Raw genomic sequence first — 18223 nt, forward strand, 5'->3', positions numbered from 1 at the left:
CCAATCAGCAACTGTGGCACTTGTACGGCCACACAGTGTTCCTGACGCACCCTGTCCCCCGCCCAACTCATCTTAATCCCCTCCTCGTGTGTCAGTTAGATCTGAACCTCTGTGTACCATCCATGCCCCCATACCTCCTCCCACTTTTTGTGCATCCCCTACCCTTATAAATCACTTTCTCCACTCCTTGGCACCAGTCTAGATCCCTTTTTCAGTCTATCACTCTAGGCGCCGTCTGCTGGCCCCAAGTTTTAGCTATATGTCGCTATGCAATGTCAATGGCTAGTTTCAGCCAGATTCCCCTATATTTTGGCCACTGGTCCTCCCCCTGTACTCACAACAGTAACACCCTTGCCTCCATTGGGATCTCCAAGTCCACCACCCAGGACATCACCCGGGTTAGCTGGGACCAATACTCCTGTACCCGAGGGGGCATTCCCATAATATGTGGAAGAAAGTGCCCTCCCCAGCACATCCCCTCAGACATAGTGGCGAGCCTGCCCTCCCACTTTTGGGCAACAGAGCACGTGAATAGTATGATCTATGTAGTATTCTAGGTTGCACCAATCTGAAGCGGGCTCTTATGGCAATCTCCTGGTGTTCCCTTAGTGCCCCCCCCATTCCTCATCGTCCAGGGCACCCAAGTCTGCTACCCACCTCTCTTTCAACCCCTTGAAGAGGTCCTACGAGTTATTGAGCAATTTCTTATAGGTTACCGAAACCCCTTTTTCAAGTATGGGCTCTAAACACCTGGCCTTCCAGCAGTGAGGAATCGGGCAGGAGTTCTCCTTCCGTGATGTGTCTCCTAAGTGCATGGCCCAGCTGGAAGTGCCAAAATCTCTTGGTCTCTCGCATCGCAAACTCCCTACGGAGCTTTTCGAAACTATGAATGCCTGCCCCCGCCATACATTCCCCAAGTGCTCAATACCTATCAATTCCCACTTTTTGAATGCCTGTAATGCCCTTACCTCCAGCAACATATCACTATACCAAAGCAGGGTATGTTCACTTAGGGGGTCATTCCAAGCTTGGCGGGCGGCGGGAGCCGCCCGCCAAGCGGGAACCGCCAGAAGACCGTACCGCGGTCAAAAGACCGCGGCGGTCATTCTGGGTTTCCCGCTGGGCTGGCGGGCGACCGCCAAAAGGCCGCCCGCCAGCCCAGCGGGAAACACCCTTCCACGAGGAAGCCGGCTCCGAATGGAGCCGGCGGAGTGGAAGGGGTGCGACGGGTGCAGTAGCACCCGTCGCGAATTTCAGTGTCTGCTAAGCAGACACTGAAATTCAAAGTGGGGCTCTCTTACGGGGGCCCATGCAGTGCCCATGCCATTGGCATGGGCACTGCAGGGGCCCCCAGGGGCCCCACGACACCCCATACCGCCATCCTGTTCCTGGCGGCCGAAACCGCCAGGAACAGGATGGCGGTATGGGGGTCAGAATCCCCATGGCGGCGCAGCAAGCTGCGCCGCCATGGAGGATTCCCCTGGGCAGCGGAAAGTCAGCGGTACACCGCCGACTTTCCGTTTCTGGCCGCGGCTGTACCGCCTGTTGGCGGTGCTCCCGCGGACCCCGGCCCTGGCGGTTTTTACCGCCAGGGTCGGAATCACCCCCTTAATCTCCCCCTCCACCCAAGAAGCGCATTTGCCTCCTTCCATACCCTTATGACCTGGGTGTGATGTGGAATTGCTCCCTCCTGATGTGCATCGCCGTCCACTGAAATCTAAATCCCATTTTGTCCAATGGGATTTTAGATTTCGGCAGGCGGGATATCCGTCACCAATATCTAAATCAGGCCCTTAGTAACAAGTCAACTTCCATTGGAGTCAGAGAGGCCCGCTATTATAAAGTGAGAACTTCTTCTAAAGTATCTGAGACCAGTGAGGTAATAACAACTGAGCTTCCATTGAAGTGTGTGAGGCTCGTCGTATTACAAAGTGAGGGCTTCCACTGAGTCGGGTGAGACCAGTCACTTGCCAACAATTGAGTGTCCACTGAAGTCTTTGAGGCCTGCTGAATTCTAAGTTGAGAACTTCCACAGTGACTCAATAAGGAGTGAGCTTCCACTGACGTCTGTGAGATTCCACTAAAGTGTGCGAGACCAGTGACTTGGTAACGAGTGAGCTTCCACTGAAGTGTGCGAGACCAGGGACTTGGTAACAAGTGAGCCTCCAATGAAGCACATAAGCACCAATGATGCCTCTAGAGGGACATGCGAGACGACTGTGGGTCCTCTTGCCTGTGTCCATCCACCGCACAGAAGCCTCTGGGTAACCGTCTTCACTGCAAAGCCTCTTGGGATGATACCCGGCTAGTCCCTGAAGTTTCTGAACATTGGATAACCTTACATTTTGTGCTAATCTTTGACATTCCAGTAATGCCCTTGTCCTAATTCCCCTTTACCAACAATTGAGGGAGTCTCAGAGATGACTCCGTGGTGACCACCTTCCTAGTGGCATTTGGGGTTTTAAACTCCAAAACCAGCATCCACGACCCTGGAAGAAAGTCTTCTGGTGGGAACTCACAGAGATGCCATGGCACTAACTCTCTTTTCAAGTCATAGTTGGCTAAAAACAAACCTGAAGGGAGTTCTTTTTACACCCCCTGAAGTGCCCCAGATGGCTTACGATCAAAGTCTGCATGGGCCTTGGGACCAAGAGTAGTCAATAACATTTGGGGGCGCGTTCCGGCCTTAAATCTAGTTTGCATTGTTGATCATTATTATTTTTGCTTTTCTGTCAATCTATATTTATATAAATAAATATTTAATTTGAAACAAATACCTGTATATTTTCAAAACTGTACAGTGACTGGAAAAAGAAAGTACACTGTCTTAAAGTTCTATAGATTCACATATTATCGTATGTCTGAGGCACATCTAGACTCGTATTAATGAAGATTTTGCGTTGCCCTAGCGACATACAAGGCGGTGCAAGGACAACACAAAGGCTTCAGTGGTATTTACAAGGGCATGCAAGCTTGATTTGTGCAGCCTTACGTGACTTTCTGCAGAAATGTAACGCAACGCAGCTGCTTGTGCTGCGTTATCTTTCAACTGGGAAGGCATTCCAAGGGTGGAACATGGGCGTTCCGGTGCATCCACCCACGGATGTTGGCACATTCCCAGATTTACTAAAGCTAGCAAACTTAGGAATAGTTCAAAATGCTATGCCTTCCCAAGCAAGGCGAAACAAGGAAAAATATCTTTATTTTACCTCGTTATTCCTTTTTTCACGTGTGCTGCACTCTGCAGGACACATAGAAAGAGGAAAATGCCTTTAAGCATAGTTTTTGCGTAGGAAGATGTACCTTCCTGCACATACACAATCGTGCCCATAATGCAGACCCCCATGCACTATGATGCAAGGGTGGCTGCATTGGTGCTAGGCTGCTACACAGTGTGTGCCTGTGCACGTAAAGCGGTGAAATGTGCCATATCTTTGTAAATGGTGTGCATTTCTGCTCAATCCCTTTCACGCAACGCAGCAACTCTACGTGCTGCCCTGTGTTGCATAAACATTTGTTGAATGTTCCTCCTATTCATCAGCAAGCCCTAACAATAGTTATGATGAAGTTAATTTGAAAAAAACACACAAATGTAATTTGTGCACCTTCACTAGCCTAACGTCAGGCGATGATCTCTGATAGTCAGGCCACCAGGTTCTGATATCTCTGTGGCATTATTCTTGTCTATGAATAATCTCCCTTGTTCTTGGAAGCGCACAGAGATATCCCAACCCCACAAGACCTTTTTACAGCCAGTGCTCCATGAGGCCAGTGGCTTTTATCTGGCTTCCAGCCTGCTTAGCATGACAAATATATTCCAGGACTGAAATAGGAACTGAATATATGAATATGAAATCTGCTGCCCGCCCTTAATAACAATAAAAGTAGCAGGAGGAAGCCTAATAAAAAAAGAATAGGCCCATAAAACAGACTTTATCAAGGAGAGCCACTGCAAGAATGTGGGCGCCTGTGTTATGATAACTTTTATATCCTCTATTTATGGGGCCAGACTGAAAGAGTCAAATTTATTTGCATCAAATGCGATACAGGAAGAGCTTTAGCAAGGCCTGCCCCTCTGCTCCCTGCCCCCCCCCCCCACACACAGTTCATTCTCTCCTCTCTCCTTATTCTCTAAGGCATCTCCCTCTTGTTCCCCCTCCATGTGTGCATGTTCGTAGCTTTCTCCACTCTCCCAGGCCTCTCTTTTTGCTCTCCATTCTACTGCTCCTGTCCCTCCAACCAAGTGATGTGCACCCCAAACACCCACAATCTGTAGTATTCAAATGCCATTGTTTAATAATTTAATAATATTCACTGTTCCCTCCCTTCCTGCTCAATCTGTCAATGAAAACACATCATAACAGTACCACCAAAACATTCTGACATTCAAGCAATTGCACAAGTGTGAGTGAAATGCCGTCAATAGGTGAGATTGTCCATAATATTGGTCCCGCTCTGCTCTTCTGCTGATGTCCACAGCTGACAACAGGACATCTTGGTTTTGGGGTACGATGCACTGGACCTCCAACCTACAACATCTCAAGGTCCTGTATCATCTGGCAGGGGGACCACCCACAGACCACAGATGTCTAAAGCGAAAGGATGCACCTTCGAAGGTCCTCTTGGGATCCAGAATGGGGACTCTGCTTCCTAGGGAGATTTAAAAGTGATGCCTCGAAGTTTTTATGTTTTTTTTTTTTCTTAAGGAACCAGCTTCATCCTTCTTTAATCAGGAGTTGTGTTTCAGCTGTTAGAATTGATGATCGCTCCTCAACAGGCCACCAGTTAGCTCCAATACAAATCAGTTCCTGAATGTCAAGCTGAGGGTAGAAACAGTGGACATGTTTGCTCTCATAACTCTTTAACAGTTGTTAGGAACTTCCGGATTTAACTATAACTATCGGATTAACCAACACGGTTTTATTTATTAATACAAGATAAAGAAAAACTTTCTACAAAACACTTTCCTTTTACTGGTCCTAACTACTGGGCTATGCTCTATCTGGGTCCCATGACATTCAGCACCTCCTGGAGTGGGCAATGATGGATCGACCACTGCAGTGTCAGAGGGACAAAGGGAATCCTGGCTGTCCATTGGAAACAAGACTGGGCACTGAGGAGAATCCCCACTGCCTGACCTCTGGGCCTAAGGCGGCCCAGACACGCAGAAAATCCCTGAAAGAAGGTCACGTGCTCACCTGCACGTTCACCTGTGTGTACGAGAGCACACATCTCTGTGTTTGTGTGCATACGAGAGCTGGTGTCTGTCTGTGGCACACGCATCCAAAAAACATATAATCGTGCAAACAAATTCACCAAAACAATCTAAACATGCTGCAGTGAAGCTCTGTCGAGATTACCACAATATCTCGGGATAAATCTACTGCTCTCTATCTCTTTCCTTAAAATCCACAAAATAAATTGCATTCATTTTGGTAGTGTGCTATGGCTACCACTATTAAATTTTGTCATGTTGGGTTACAGAACTCTGGCCATCAGAGTCCGTATTACAAATAGGGCGCGCTTTCCATGTTTGTGCCGTGGCGCACCTTAAAGCAGGTCCGCCTGGTGCAAACATAGAAAGTGCGCCCTATCAGGAAGAAAGCGCTGGCACCATGGCAGCGGATTTACAAGGAATACGGGGCCGCTGTTTAAAAGCTGCTCCGTGGTTCTCTGTGCATGCGACAACACGGCCGGCCTTTTAGAAGGGACTAGAGATCCCCTTGCAGGTGTGTGCAGTGAGTGAATGCACCCGCCAGCATCCCTCTAGAGGGCTATATTTAGAAGGTGCATTGTAAGTAAACCACATAAAGGTGGCGCACTTTCAATGCATCTTCTAGAGGCATGCGTGCCTCCGCGCCCATGCCAGCATGGCAGAGGCAAAGTCATTCCCTCATTTGCATTGGGTGACGCCATGCAAATGAGGGCACTCCCACTCTCCTGTGTGTCTTATGCCTTTGAATTTGGTCTGTGACTGGAATGGGTAAAATGTGGACCATCCTTACCCGCTGTGTGTAGACGGTGAAGTTATCGTAAAGGTTCACGATGCATTCTGCTTTCTTCAGGAACTTGCTGTATGAGTCTTCCGTCCACCAGTGCATCAGGTTTCCATGGCGATCATACTGGCCACCTGCAGCAAGAGAAAGGCCATGATGTATCTGGTGCTAATGCCTTGATGTGCTGGAAGGTCGGCCTTTCAATCTATCTGGTGTCTCCAGAGATGAATCTAGGTTGACTACAATAAGTATAAAAATCAAAGTGGTTTGGTTGATTTCAGGGCTACCAAGAATAGGGTGCATATGCCCAGTGCTCAAGTCTTTTACTAGCCATGTATCAGTAGCAGAGTTTGCTTTGAGCCCAGTCAGTGCTTAATCTGTAGAAAAAAATACTAACATCGCACCCCAACAAGTCTGACAATTTAGACTATTCCAGAGCACTCAAAGGTATAACTATGGGAGACATTATTCATTTTTAATATATATTGAAAACTGTTCTTGAACTTATTAAATTAGACAAACAGCGCCACCATTTGGTGGACTGCCATTAATGCTGGTGTTCTGTATTAAGTATCGTTACAAAGCATCAGAAACCACTGGTTCAAATTAAGCAGTGAATTGGTGGCTTCAGGTGAGGAAGAGAATGACAAAAAAACAGTGACAAAGCGAGAAATCAGGTTAAAAAATAAAATGTGAGAGTGAGGTAAAGGGTCCGTTGGTGTTTGATGGTGGACGAAAGAGTCATGAGGTGGATATTCAAGACTACGCAGACTTGGGATTGGGCACCCCTGATCCTCATAGTACAGACTGCTGGCTTCTGAGCAAACTGTTGCCCCCTGCACTAGTTCTTCTACAAATTAAGCACAGTTTGAGGCCTTACCAGTTTTACACAATGCGTTACATGAATAGCCTCAAGTAACGGACAGATGAATTCAAGTGGCACAATGGCCAACCATGTACTAAGATCACTGAACCCAAGCTTTGTGGCAGTGCCTTTTGGTGACAGAGCTTTTTTTTCCCTGTCGCACCTCAAGAACTGTGCAACTCCAAGCCCTCAAAGCTTCCAGCAATTTATCAAAAAAACAATAAACAATCTATAAAACCCAACTTTAATCCTCGATTTAACCAATGGTTATTTTTAAAACTTGCACTATGAAGCTCTGTAAAGAAATTCTGTAGAAATTAACAAAATGGAACACAAATAACAGATCACACTACACCAATGCCAATTATTCATACCCATCCTGATGCTACATCTAGGAAATGTTAGGCTGCCTGTCTGGGTGCCACCAATTAGCAAGTGCCAGGCTGTTCCTAGAGGCATTAAGATTACCACCTTAGTCAAATGACAGGGCGGCAAGGATCCTGGCCCTCTCCATCAGTACCACATCTCTCTATTCCAATAAAACAATATTTTCTCATTGGATAGGGGATAGAAAACAGGTGCTGTTGTGAAGAGAAAGGAGAAGCCCACTGGGACACTGGTGTCTCTTTCCACTCAGGAAACCCTGTGTTAGCCAATATTCCGAGCTATAGTTAAACAACCAGTTTGCTCCCCAAAGGTCACTGGTTCAGACTGGGCAACCTGACATCCCCTTGCAGCAGAGATGAGCTTAAGCAGAAGTGGATGATGACAACAAATGTTGTCCTTGATAGGGAATAGAGTGAGTTGTGTCATCGATGCTGTATCCCTTGTGCCCCTTGGCATGACTTTCAAACCACACACTCACACAAAACTACACAATCACCCACACACCATCCTACACACAAAAACTATTATACACACTCATCCACTACTATGCATAGATACATACTATTCTACACACTACTCCCCCCACACACATACTCCCCCCACACACATACTACCCCCACCCCCCACACACACACACACACACACTCCTCTCTCTCTCTTCTCTCTCTTCTCTCTCTCTCTCCCCCTCCCCAACACCCATGAAGGTACTGAGATGCACGAAGTGTAAAAGATGTTTGGAGTGTAGTTAGTGCTGCATATTTCTAGGATATAATGAAATAAGGTCACTGAGTTGGCATCGGTAAGGGTAACGCTCTTCGAATCAATACCGCCTGCGCTTGAAAATGGAGGCATCAATTGGAAACTGACTTGCAGCACCTGCCCTCCACGGACACAATGGACCTAGGGCCTGAGTCACTGAACCCCGCTATAGGGAATAGTCTGTGCTATAACTGGCATAACAAATAATCCTTTTATGAGAAAAAAGTATAAAATCATGTACACGTTCACTGCCTCACCCATCACTATAGACCTCTGAGGTCCTACATTACTCTCCTGCCGTCATCTTCATCAGTATTAGTTGCCCGTGCAGGCTGGAGAGCGGGATCTGGACCAGCGGGCGGCCAGAGAGCTCTTTAAATGCCAAGCCGGCGTGATGAACATCACTGAGGGCCTGGGGCACCACAAGGCTATAACATCAGAGCACAGATGGCCAACAGCACTTGCTTCAATCCATAGCCTACTCCTCTCCACCAGAACATTGAGACTGGGGTACGGAAGCAGCACGGCCCACGTGACCAGCCCTGCCTCTGATGGCTGCTTAGAGCATTGGGTGTGCAAGCCACGCTGCCCACATGGTCACCTCTGTCTCTGATGGGATCACTGACAGAATATCGGAATCGCAAATATTGTGTGCACAGAATATTGTATCAAAAATATCGAGGAACAAAATATTTGGAAGGCAATAGCAAATAGGTAAGTAAAGATTTACTGTTCTTAACTCCAAATCTACATACCTTGAAGGCATATATATCATCAAGGTACATATATGTGGCGTTATATGTAGTAAAACTTTACTTACCTATAGAAACTTACCTTCATGATATTTTTGTTCTCGATATTTCTGACACAATCTTCTGTCCCACAATATTTGTGTTTCTGATTTTCTATCTAAATACCCTCTGATGACTGCTCAGAGCATTGGGTGTGCAATCCACGCTGCCCACGTGGCCACCTCTGCAGTGCTTAGTTTGAAGAGAAAAAGAAATGTGTCAGGACTCTCGTCAGGAGGCCAGTGCACCTTGCACCACACATTGCCCCTGACATGCTGCCACTGATAGTAACAACACAGCTACTAACCATCACTCCTACAAGTGTGTCTATTCAGACTATTCCAGGCCCCAGCAGCTATAAGAATGGGCTCGGTAGCAGGTACTAGTCATTTTTAATGTATATTGAATTTATAACTGACTGTTACTGTGATCATCTCTAAATTAGCCAGACAGCACCATCTTGTGGCAGACTGTTACAAGTGCCAGTGTTGACAATTAAGTGCAGATGCCGAGAACCAGAGCCCACCGGCTTAAATTAAGCACTGCACCTCCGTCTCTGATGGCTGCTCCTAGCAGTGTGCAGTTTTGCAGATTGCCATTTTCAGTCACTTTTTGATGCCAAAAACACAACAAATCAGTGAGATAACTCAAACCATCCATGCACAAAACAAGACTGGCCGGCATCAAGAGGACCACCATTATGTAGACATTGCATAAAAAATAGTGTACAAGTCGTGAGAGCAACCACAGAGGAGCTGCTCCTTCATATCGGCAAATTGTGTACTGATAAGTGTAATTTCCTACCACCATCCCGCAGCCTCTTCAATGGAATCAATAAAGAAGCAGAATGATGGACAACAATGATATGAAGAACAGGAAGGCATTCGGAAGGTGTTTGATGAACAGAGAAGCCAGATAACTCTGTCTGGGCAAAGTCAGAACACATGCAAAGTATAGTAATGTTCTGAGAACAGAGAAGTCGGACAACTGTGACTAGGCAAAGTCAGGACACATGTGAAGTATGGTGGTGTTCTGAGAACAGAGAAGAGGGACAACTGTGTCTGGGCAAAGTCAGAACACATGCAAAGTATGGTGGTGTTCTGAGAACAGAGAAGGAGACCCCACTGTTAACAGTGCCACACACTTGAAACACTTCTGTCACACGTGAAACACAACTGCCCTCACTGGGCGCGGCACAGATAACCATGTAAATTGTATTTTTTTCTAATTCCATTTTTTTAAAAGTTGTGTCTATACTTTACATGTTTCTCGTACACTCACCTTACCAGCACGCCAACGCTGAAGCCAAAACATCAAAGGAAACTGGAGATTGTCTAAGTGAACTGATCTTTTAATTCAGTAAAAGTAGATTAAGACCCTCTCAACAAGCATCTGTGTTGGTATCTTGGCAGCCCTAAGCTCATCTAAGCTCAAACCAGGTGGCACAGAATACTAGAATTGCTTGGTTGACCCTGGTAAAGAATAAAAGACTGATTCATCAATATTAAACTGTGGAACACACACATTGTGTAAGGTCAATATTGTATTGGAGAAGGCTCTGGGCTATGTATATCAGTCAGGCTTATCTGAGGTGCAACGTATATCCGGAGCAGGCAACATACCCTGTTTTAGGCACATAACAACAAATCTTACTAGGATTGGTCTAGAGGGGATGTGGGATATACCTGAGGAGGCCAGCTTGACCCCTAAAGAGGTAATGAAGAGAGCCTATTGGCAGCATAAGCAGAGCATAGGGCAAAGCCGGTCTAGTTGAGGATCCTTGACATCTAACTTTTTAATGATGAAAGATGGTTTTGAAGTGGAGATGTTCCTGGATGGTATACAACCTGTAACTGCCAGGAAGCTCTATCTACAATTCAGGTATGGAACTCTCCACTCCTTTCCTTCACGGTGAGTTGTGGGCGCAAACCTGGGCAAAGTGTCAGAGAGTGCCTGTATTGTATCAATTCGAAAGAGCCATTAGAACATGTTATATTCTTCTGCCCAACTTACCAGAGAATTAGGAAAAGATGGATCTTAGCACTCTGTTGGAACATACTGGCCAGAGATTACAGAGAGGCTTTACCAATTGTAAAAAGCAGTACAAGTCAGTGTGTAGTCTTTGTGGTCACTCGATTCTTGCTGGCTATGTGGAGGATTACGAGGAGCGATGTGTCCTGACGTGTGTCGTAACATAATAAGGATTCTTTAAGCACATAATAACCTGAGCTCATTTTAAAACCTTTTAATCTCTTAAATGTAGGATTTCAGGACAAAACTTAAGATTGTCGCAAAGGCAATTGTTATGGTTTTAAATGCTTCTGTATATTCTTATTTATTGTAATTCGTATGTTGGGTTTAACAACTGCACAGTGATGTTTTTAAGCACTTTGATGGCCATTTCACGAATAAAGTACTTGAAATCGGAGTACACGCAGTGATGTGCTTTAATCAAGTGAACCAGTGTGTTATTTCAAAACAAGGGGAAGGAATGAATGTTGGATGTCAAATGGAATCTTATACCAGGAACACCAGGTCACTGTGTTTGTCATCTTTCACACTGGCTGCTAGGTTTCCTATCTTCACACTCCATTGTATACTCATTTCAGACCATGCTGGCTCTGCCCACCAGATGCCCCAGTGCCAGCATTTCCCCATTCCAAACTGAGGAAATGGAGCTGAAGTTTCAATTCAACTTTCAGAAAACAATTGTTACCAAACATGTTTCCGGCCACAAATCACTTATTAAAGTTGGTGCCAGCCTGTGGAGTTCACGTATAGTTTCAACAATTGAGTATTGGGCACATGTGGCATGGAAGAGGGTACCTGTGGGTTACAGTCTCCAGCTTACCCCAGTCGTCATAGCCATGGGTCAGTTCGTGCCCGATGATGGTTCCGATGCCCCCATAGTTCAGAGACCTGTTGGGAGAAGAGTAAAATGGCTTGAAATATTGAACATATCCCTCCACCCTTCCCACAACATGGCACCTTCTACCCATGAGGAGGGAAACTGATGCTTCGCTTCACAGTAAACAGTGTGGACTTTTCTGCAAATTCCATGGATGAAGACCGGCTATTGTTACCCCTTGGGCCCAAGCACATCATGCCGACGCATCACCCCTCTTGACCGGTGCTCCAGGGAAAGGGATCGGAGGAAGCCACAACACTTCCAACTGGCTCAAACTATTATCTTTTTGGCTTTCACTATTTTTTGCTTTTTTAAGAACATTATGGCTGCTTCCTTCATTTTTCAATTTTAGAGGGCTTTGTAAAATCATACAATCAAGTTTTAACCCCATCAATTTTTTACAAAGTGATTGCGAAGCCGGCGTTCAACGTGCAATGAACTCCCACCTCCCATCAACATGTTTTTGTCTTCTTTTATGTGTCTTGTCAATCACTACTTTAGATTTTTGGTAGTTCCTCTTTACTCTCTGTTTTTTATTTTTCAATCTTGTTTTTGACATTCCCCTGCGAATGTGTCTCTTTTTTGTATTTCCAGACTGTGTTATTTTACCAATTATTTCTCTTCCAATGAAAATCTGTCCACATTTCAATTCAATTCCCCTTTTTAATCTCAGTGTCCTACGACAATGAGGCCATGCGGATCGTATGACAGATCGCGCATTATCACGATAGCTGACGTATTAGAGTTGAGAAAAGATGAATTAAGAACTTACTGTGGAAACTCGGGGTCATAGAGGGTCGGCTGAAGGATCCCGGCTGGGAACACTAGAAAGGAAAGCATAAGTGACTAACTAGAGTACACAAGAAAAAACAATTACATCTACTTCCAAGCAACAAAACTGCATTGAGTGCAAACATCAATCAACCCATCTGCCGGTACAACTCATAGACACATCCTTTCGGTGGGTGAGTTTCAGAATTGTTCCTGTATAACTTACAGTGTCCATGGGACCAGTAACTGGACAGAATGTAACTTAGTGGTAACCCATAAGGCCACTCATAATGGCAGAATAAGTCATGGAGGAAAGCACAACCATTTTTTCACAAGAGGTCAACATTGTGCTACCTTAACCCAGAGACATAGGCATTAAAGCATTTATTATGCAATAGGCTTATATAGAACTCTCCCCATCATGGGAGAAAATGAAGACCTTTTAATATGAGATGTTGGAAAGGAGTCATTTAGACTTTGTCAGCTTCTAAAAATTTCAGATATTCTGTCTGCCAAACTTGAGGTTCCCCCTCCTGTTTTACAGATGGGAGAGCTGCGTGGCTATGCCTTTGGAATCTCTTGGTACGACCTGTCTGCTCGTCTGTCAGGCCACAGTGTTAGGGCATGGCAATCCTGGTCAATGGAATCAATTACAGTCCCAAATGCGTAGGGTGAAAACTTTGTGCATGTCAGGACCACTGATATATTTTTTTATAACAAACTCCCAACATGGTGCCCACTCTGCAAAGCTCTCGGCCTTCAGTGCAAACACTGCGTGTGAGCTGCACTTGAGAAATAAGAGCTGCTCATCAAGCAAGTGGGGAACTCTAAATCCGGTGGGGGTCCCCTTGAAATCACCCCATAAGTCATTCAGGAACTCAATGCATTTTAGACAAGCAAACCAGCCTGACACTAGGTGATGGGGGAATTCTGGACCAATTACACAAGAGGTCTGTAGGCACGTGCCACAGTTGTAGTGGATGTAAACAACTTTTCACATAAAAGGTTTGCTGAGAGACTATGAAATGGGTGAAGTCAAGACTTTACATTGAACATGTCCATACACAACACCCTGATTGATGGTGGTATTCAGTTCATCTTCCGGACAAAATGGTGGGAGGGGAAACATTTAATAACAAAGGCAATCAAAACCTTTTCACACAAGAGATCGGTATGAGACATAGTAGTTAATTACATGTAATAAGATTTATTTATACATAATTAGATTATTTTTACATTAAAATGTAATAGTAAACTTAATAAAAAAATAAATTAAACTGTCATTTAAAAAATTAAAACAAGTTAAACTAGTTCAACATAACATTTGACAAAATTTACTAAATAGAAATAAAAATGTTAGAAGTGGTGGGAGTTAGTTTCTTTATAAACTGAATGAGTTTATTTAAATCTATAGATTATTTAATGCATGTTTAATTTGAAGAGTTTGTGCTGTAATATTTTAAATTTACTTCTATGTTAATAATGAATATTTTAAATTGTTTTGTTTATATTGTACATTAAAATATGCTTTACATTTTTTAAAGAATAATAAACCTCCAGAATTTTCTCTACACTTTCCCATAAGGAAATCTCTGGTAGGGTGATGGAGATCAGATATGTATGCAAAATTACTAATAGCAACTGTACATTGATAAATCCTGTTGTAGGAGGCTCCACTCTGATTTGAGGAGGTGGAGGCATGGAAGTCCACACCTCGAGGTAAACCTACACTGAGAAATAGTAAATGGCAAATACAAGTACATATTTACACCTAAGTGTAGTAGTAGAAATACATGAGTAAATACACACATGTATACTTACCTTTGTGAAGTGGTCCCAAGTCAAGTCGGATGTGGTTACTGTGTCACAAATGTGATGGATATACGGTCTGCCGTATTACGAGCCCATTATATCCTAAGGGAAATGTAAGACGCTGGATGGGATATCTGTCACGTTTGTGATGGAGTAACTGGTTCGCCAGACTCTACATCAGGCCGCTAGTCTTACAAGTAACCAAGGACCAGGTGTACGTAGAAGTGGTTGCAAAATACTGGTTGTAATTTGGAATCAGTATTTTTATGACTACTAGATTATTTTGGGAACCGACCTCTGTATCAATCAGTCAGTTTACAAAATAAAGACTCACAGTTGGTTGCAATCCCACCGACCTCAGTGCCGTTAATGAAGTAGGCAACACATTGCAACTTGCTCTGATTGGTGGCCATCAGAGGGATGGTGGCCTGCTTGGGTCTACAGACCACTATGTATGTGATTGCTTTTACATCTTTTTTAAAAAAATCTTCTTAATGTCCTTGCACCAGAAAGTTACGGGGTCCAATTAAGTCATTGAAGTAATCAGGTAGTTTCCTTGCCAAAATCAAAGTAAACATTTTTATGAAAATAATTCTGCTATGAAGGCAACTAGAATCTTTTTAACAAAAGAAAACAATGTAGGGAACCATTAGGACAGAATGAAGACACATGATCATTCAAGTTCACCTTTCAGTTACTTGTAAGAATTTGGGGAGTGCACTGCAGGTGGTAAAGAAAACACATAACACAGAGGAACTTTCCCCAAATGTCTTCTAAACATGGAACGTGCCCACTCACCCAATATCATGGTTTGTGGTTTGACGCTTAATGAGATTCCTCAAAGAAATTAAGTATCCACAATGCCATTTGAAGAATGTGACTAATAACACTCCACTCAATATAGGACATTTGTTTGCCCTCAGAACACTATGTTTACCAAAGTACGATTGACCCTCCGGCACTTGGATATTATTCAGTTTGCCCAGTGATCAGTTAGTGATGACGTCGGTGTCCCCGAGATCAGAGGATCTTGTCCATTTAGCTGCACAGTCACTTTAGATCTATGGGTTTATTTGCTAAAGTTTAGTTTGAATGTGTGTTGTATGAAGCTTTGTGTTGTATTACTTAAAACTGTAAAAAGCCTGAGGCATAGTGTAAAACTACACAGTACTAAATGATCACCTGTGCAACCTGATTGCATCACTGATTCTAATTCAATGTAGTTGTTAAATCAACAGAGTTAGGAAGTTTATCTAGGTATTAACTCCATACTGAATATAGATCCCTCATCCAACCAAGGTCCACGAATGAACAGTAAGCTGCACCACAGGCACAGGTTAATTTCTTTACAAGACCCAGTGCGGAAGTTCCCTAGATGCTACAAGAGTCATGATACTATTTGGCAATATTAAAGGGATGGACATTTTGGCAAGTCAGTGCTTCAGTTCTGCAGTCAACACGTTCAATAAGCTCTCCATAGTGCATCGCTCTGGTACCCAGTTTTGACTGCAACATCCAAGCATCCATGCCACTGTGGCAGCGCACCAGTGGGTTTCCACATCTCGGCAAGCTAAGATAGACCGGGTTGTCAAGGTGAGCGCGTCCATATAGCTAGGCAAGCTGCCTCATCGACTAAAGGAAGCGTCACAAGATCGACTTACCCATCTGGTTCTTGTTGGGCAGGTAGTACGCATTCAGGGCCTGTGGCGGGAGGAGCCACCTGCAGGATAACACCAATTAGAAAGAAATAGCATTAGCGATCCAGGGACAAGAGTCCACCATGGCTTACACATTTTAGATCGAACTCCTAAACGGGCAGGCTTACTATACCCCCACCCGAACCACCAATGAAAATGTAGGAAATCAACCTTTCTACATACGCATAATGATGAGTTTCTCTGCAGGTCATTCCTTTGAACAATCCCTTCCCCTACCAGAGGCAAGTGTGGTTAACCAGCCTATTCTTCAGATGCATAGCAATGAAGACACAAGCAAGGCAGCCCTTTGAGGTAATTGCAACCATGTTACTGATGTACCCATCTGTAATGGAACAACATTCTGCACCATGTCTGCCATGTTCCAGTCCTTAAAACAAACCAACATCATGTGATGGCAAACAAAGTAGCTGACAGCACTAGCATGCAAGTCAGGAAGGTATCAGTGGGTAACACGTGATGTAGGTATGAAGGACATTCTCACTACTGTTCTACTTCGCTGACTAGAATTATAAGGACCTGAAACATGTTCCTCTTGCAATGATAGGGCCCCTACAGCATCATTCCTAACTGGTCAAAGACTGGCCCTCTGCCTGCCAATAGAATCTTGAATTGGGACTAAACTTGATGAGTTTTAAACTTATGCCCCAACGCATACATGTGTGGTTTTGCAGTGCCGTCATAGCTGTGTTGTGTGTAATTTGAGGCTGATTAGGTTTATGAGGGTATACAGGCACAAAGATTATTGAGAAATTCACCGTATTATAATGGCATTTGGTTATGAGTTCATACATGAGAAACTTAAATGGCTGTAAGTGATTAACAAATCCCTGACTCTTTTTCAGGAAAATATCCAGGCAGAAGAGATCCCTGTATATTCCCGATGTACTTGTTTTTGTCTTCCTATATCACAGCCCTTGAACAAATGACAAATAGGCTACTAGAAATAGGGAAGAATTTATGGGTCAGCATAGGTCCTGAAGAATGCCTACTGACAACAGGATATATAGGAATGGACAGAAACATGTTGACTAACCAATCAGTTAAATTGAGGTTTTCTAATTAGAAATCTGTACCCCTTCATACATTTTTAACTTTGAGGGGGGTAAGAAGAAAATAAAACACATTTGCAACTTAATACAATTTTAAATTCATTCAAATCCAATAGACAGTGTTCCAGAACATACAAATAATCATTATACGCATATCCAGCTCATAAAAAGAGTTTTTGGTGAGGCCACCGTTCAACATTCAATCACTGCAGGTGGGTAGCGACCCACATGGTGAAGCATGCCATCTAGGGGGTTATTAGAACTTTGGAGGAGGTGTTAATCCGTCCCAAAAGTGACAGTAAAGTGACGGATATACCACCAGTCGTATTACAAGTCCATTATATCCTATGGAACTCGTAATACGGCTGGTGGTATATCCGTCACTTTACCGTCACTTTTGGGACGGATTAACACCTCCTCAAAAGTTGTAATAACCCCCCTAGTGTAGGGAAGGATCTTGGTTCTTTTTATTTTCGAACACTATTCTGGAGTTTTCCATCAGAAATTATGGTTGATCTAAGCACCTGAATAATGTTGGGCGTGCAGCACGTTTCACAATAGCTTTGTATGGTTATATTAATGTTTGGGAGGACAGTATTGTAATGTGCCTTGAATATCATTTACAAAAACATCACCCCATTGGAGATAATAATGGAAGATCCACACCCACTGGAATGACATTTTAGTAATCAATATTTAGGGCACAATTTTCTGTCAGACAATATTTGTGCTAAGTATATTTTCAAATACAGCCCCAGAAAGGCATAACACAATGTGGCACCCAACTCCACAATTCCTTTCCCCACCACCTGGAGTGAAGGAGTGTGAGTGGTGACTACGTGTGGTGGGGGAAGCGGATATTCAATATTCAGTTAAGTGAATGCATGGGTTCTAACGGGAGAGGGACCGTATGTGCCATGTGTCATGCACCATGTGTCTGTCCAAGGCTGCCTGCTTGTGTCGTGTGTGTCACTTTGTCAGTGAGTGTATGTGTGCTGGAGTAAGTGAATGTGAGCTCAAGTGCTTGTGTGATTAGTTTGTAAGTGAATGAATGCCACAAAGTTGCATTATAATGCTGCATCCACACATATTAAGATAGTCCTCGATAGATTTCTGTGGGACACACCATACCTTTGCTTCTAAGGATACAATCATAGGTTTTCAAAT

At 44.0% G+C, this 18223-nt stretch overlaps 1 protein-coding gene across 1 annotated transcript in view; it reads right to left on the reverse strand.

The window, feature by feature from the left end:
* The window catches only part of ECEL1 (endothelin converting enzyme like 1), a 251803-nt gene that overhangs the window by 27405 nt on the left and 206175 nt on the right, over positions 1-18223 (reverse strand). The window contains exons 11-14 of the mRNA XM_069212879.1: positions 15951-16009; positions 12479-12530; positions 11650-11717; positions 6006-6130 (exon numbers count right to left, since the gene is read on the reverse strand). Of these exons, the coding sequence (XP_069068980.1) occupies positions 6006-6130; positions 11650-11717; positions 12479-12530; positions 15951-16009 (304 nt within the window). The remainder of the gene's footprint in view (positions 1-6005; positions 6131-11649; positions 11718-12478; positions 12531-15950; positions 16010-18223) is intronic.

The sequence above is a fragment of the Pleurodeles waltl genome, chromosome 11, assembly GCF_031143425.1.
Source record: "Pleurodeles waltl isolate 20211129_DDA chromosome 11, aPleWal1.hap1.20221129, whole genome shotgun sequence".
Lineage (NCBI taxonomy): Eukaryota > Metazoa > Chordata > Amphibia > Caudata > Salamandridae > Pleurodeles > Pleurodeles waltl.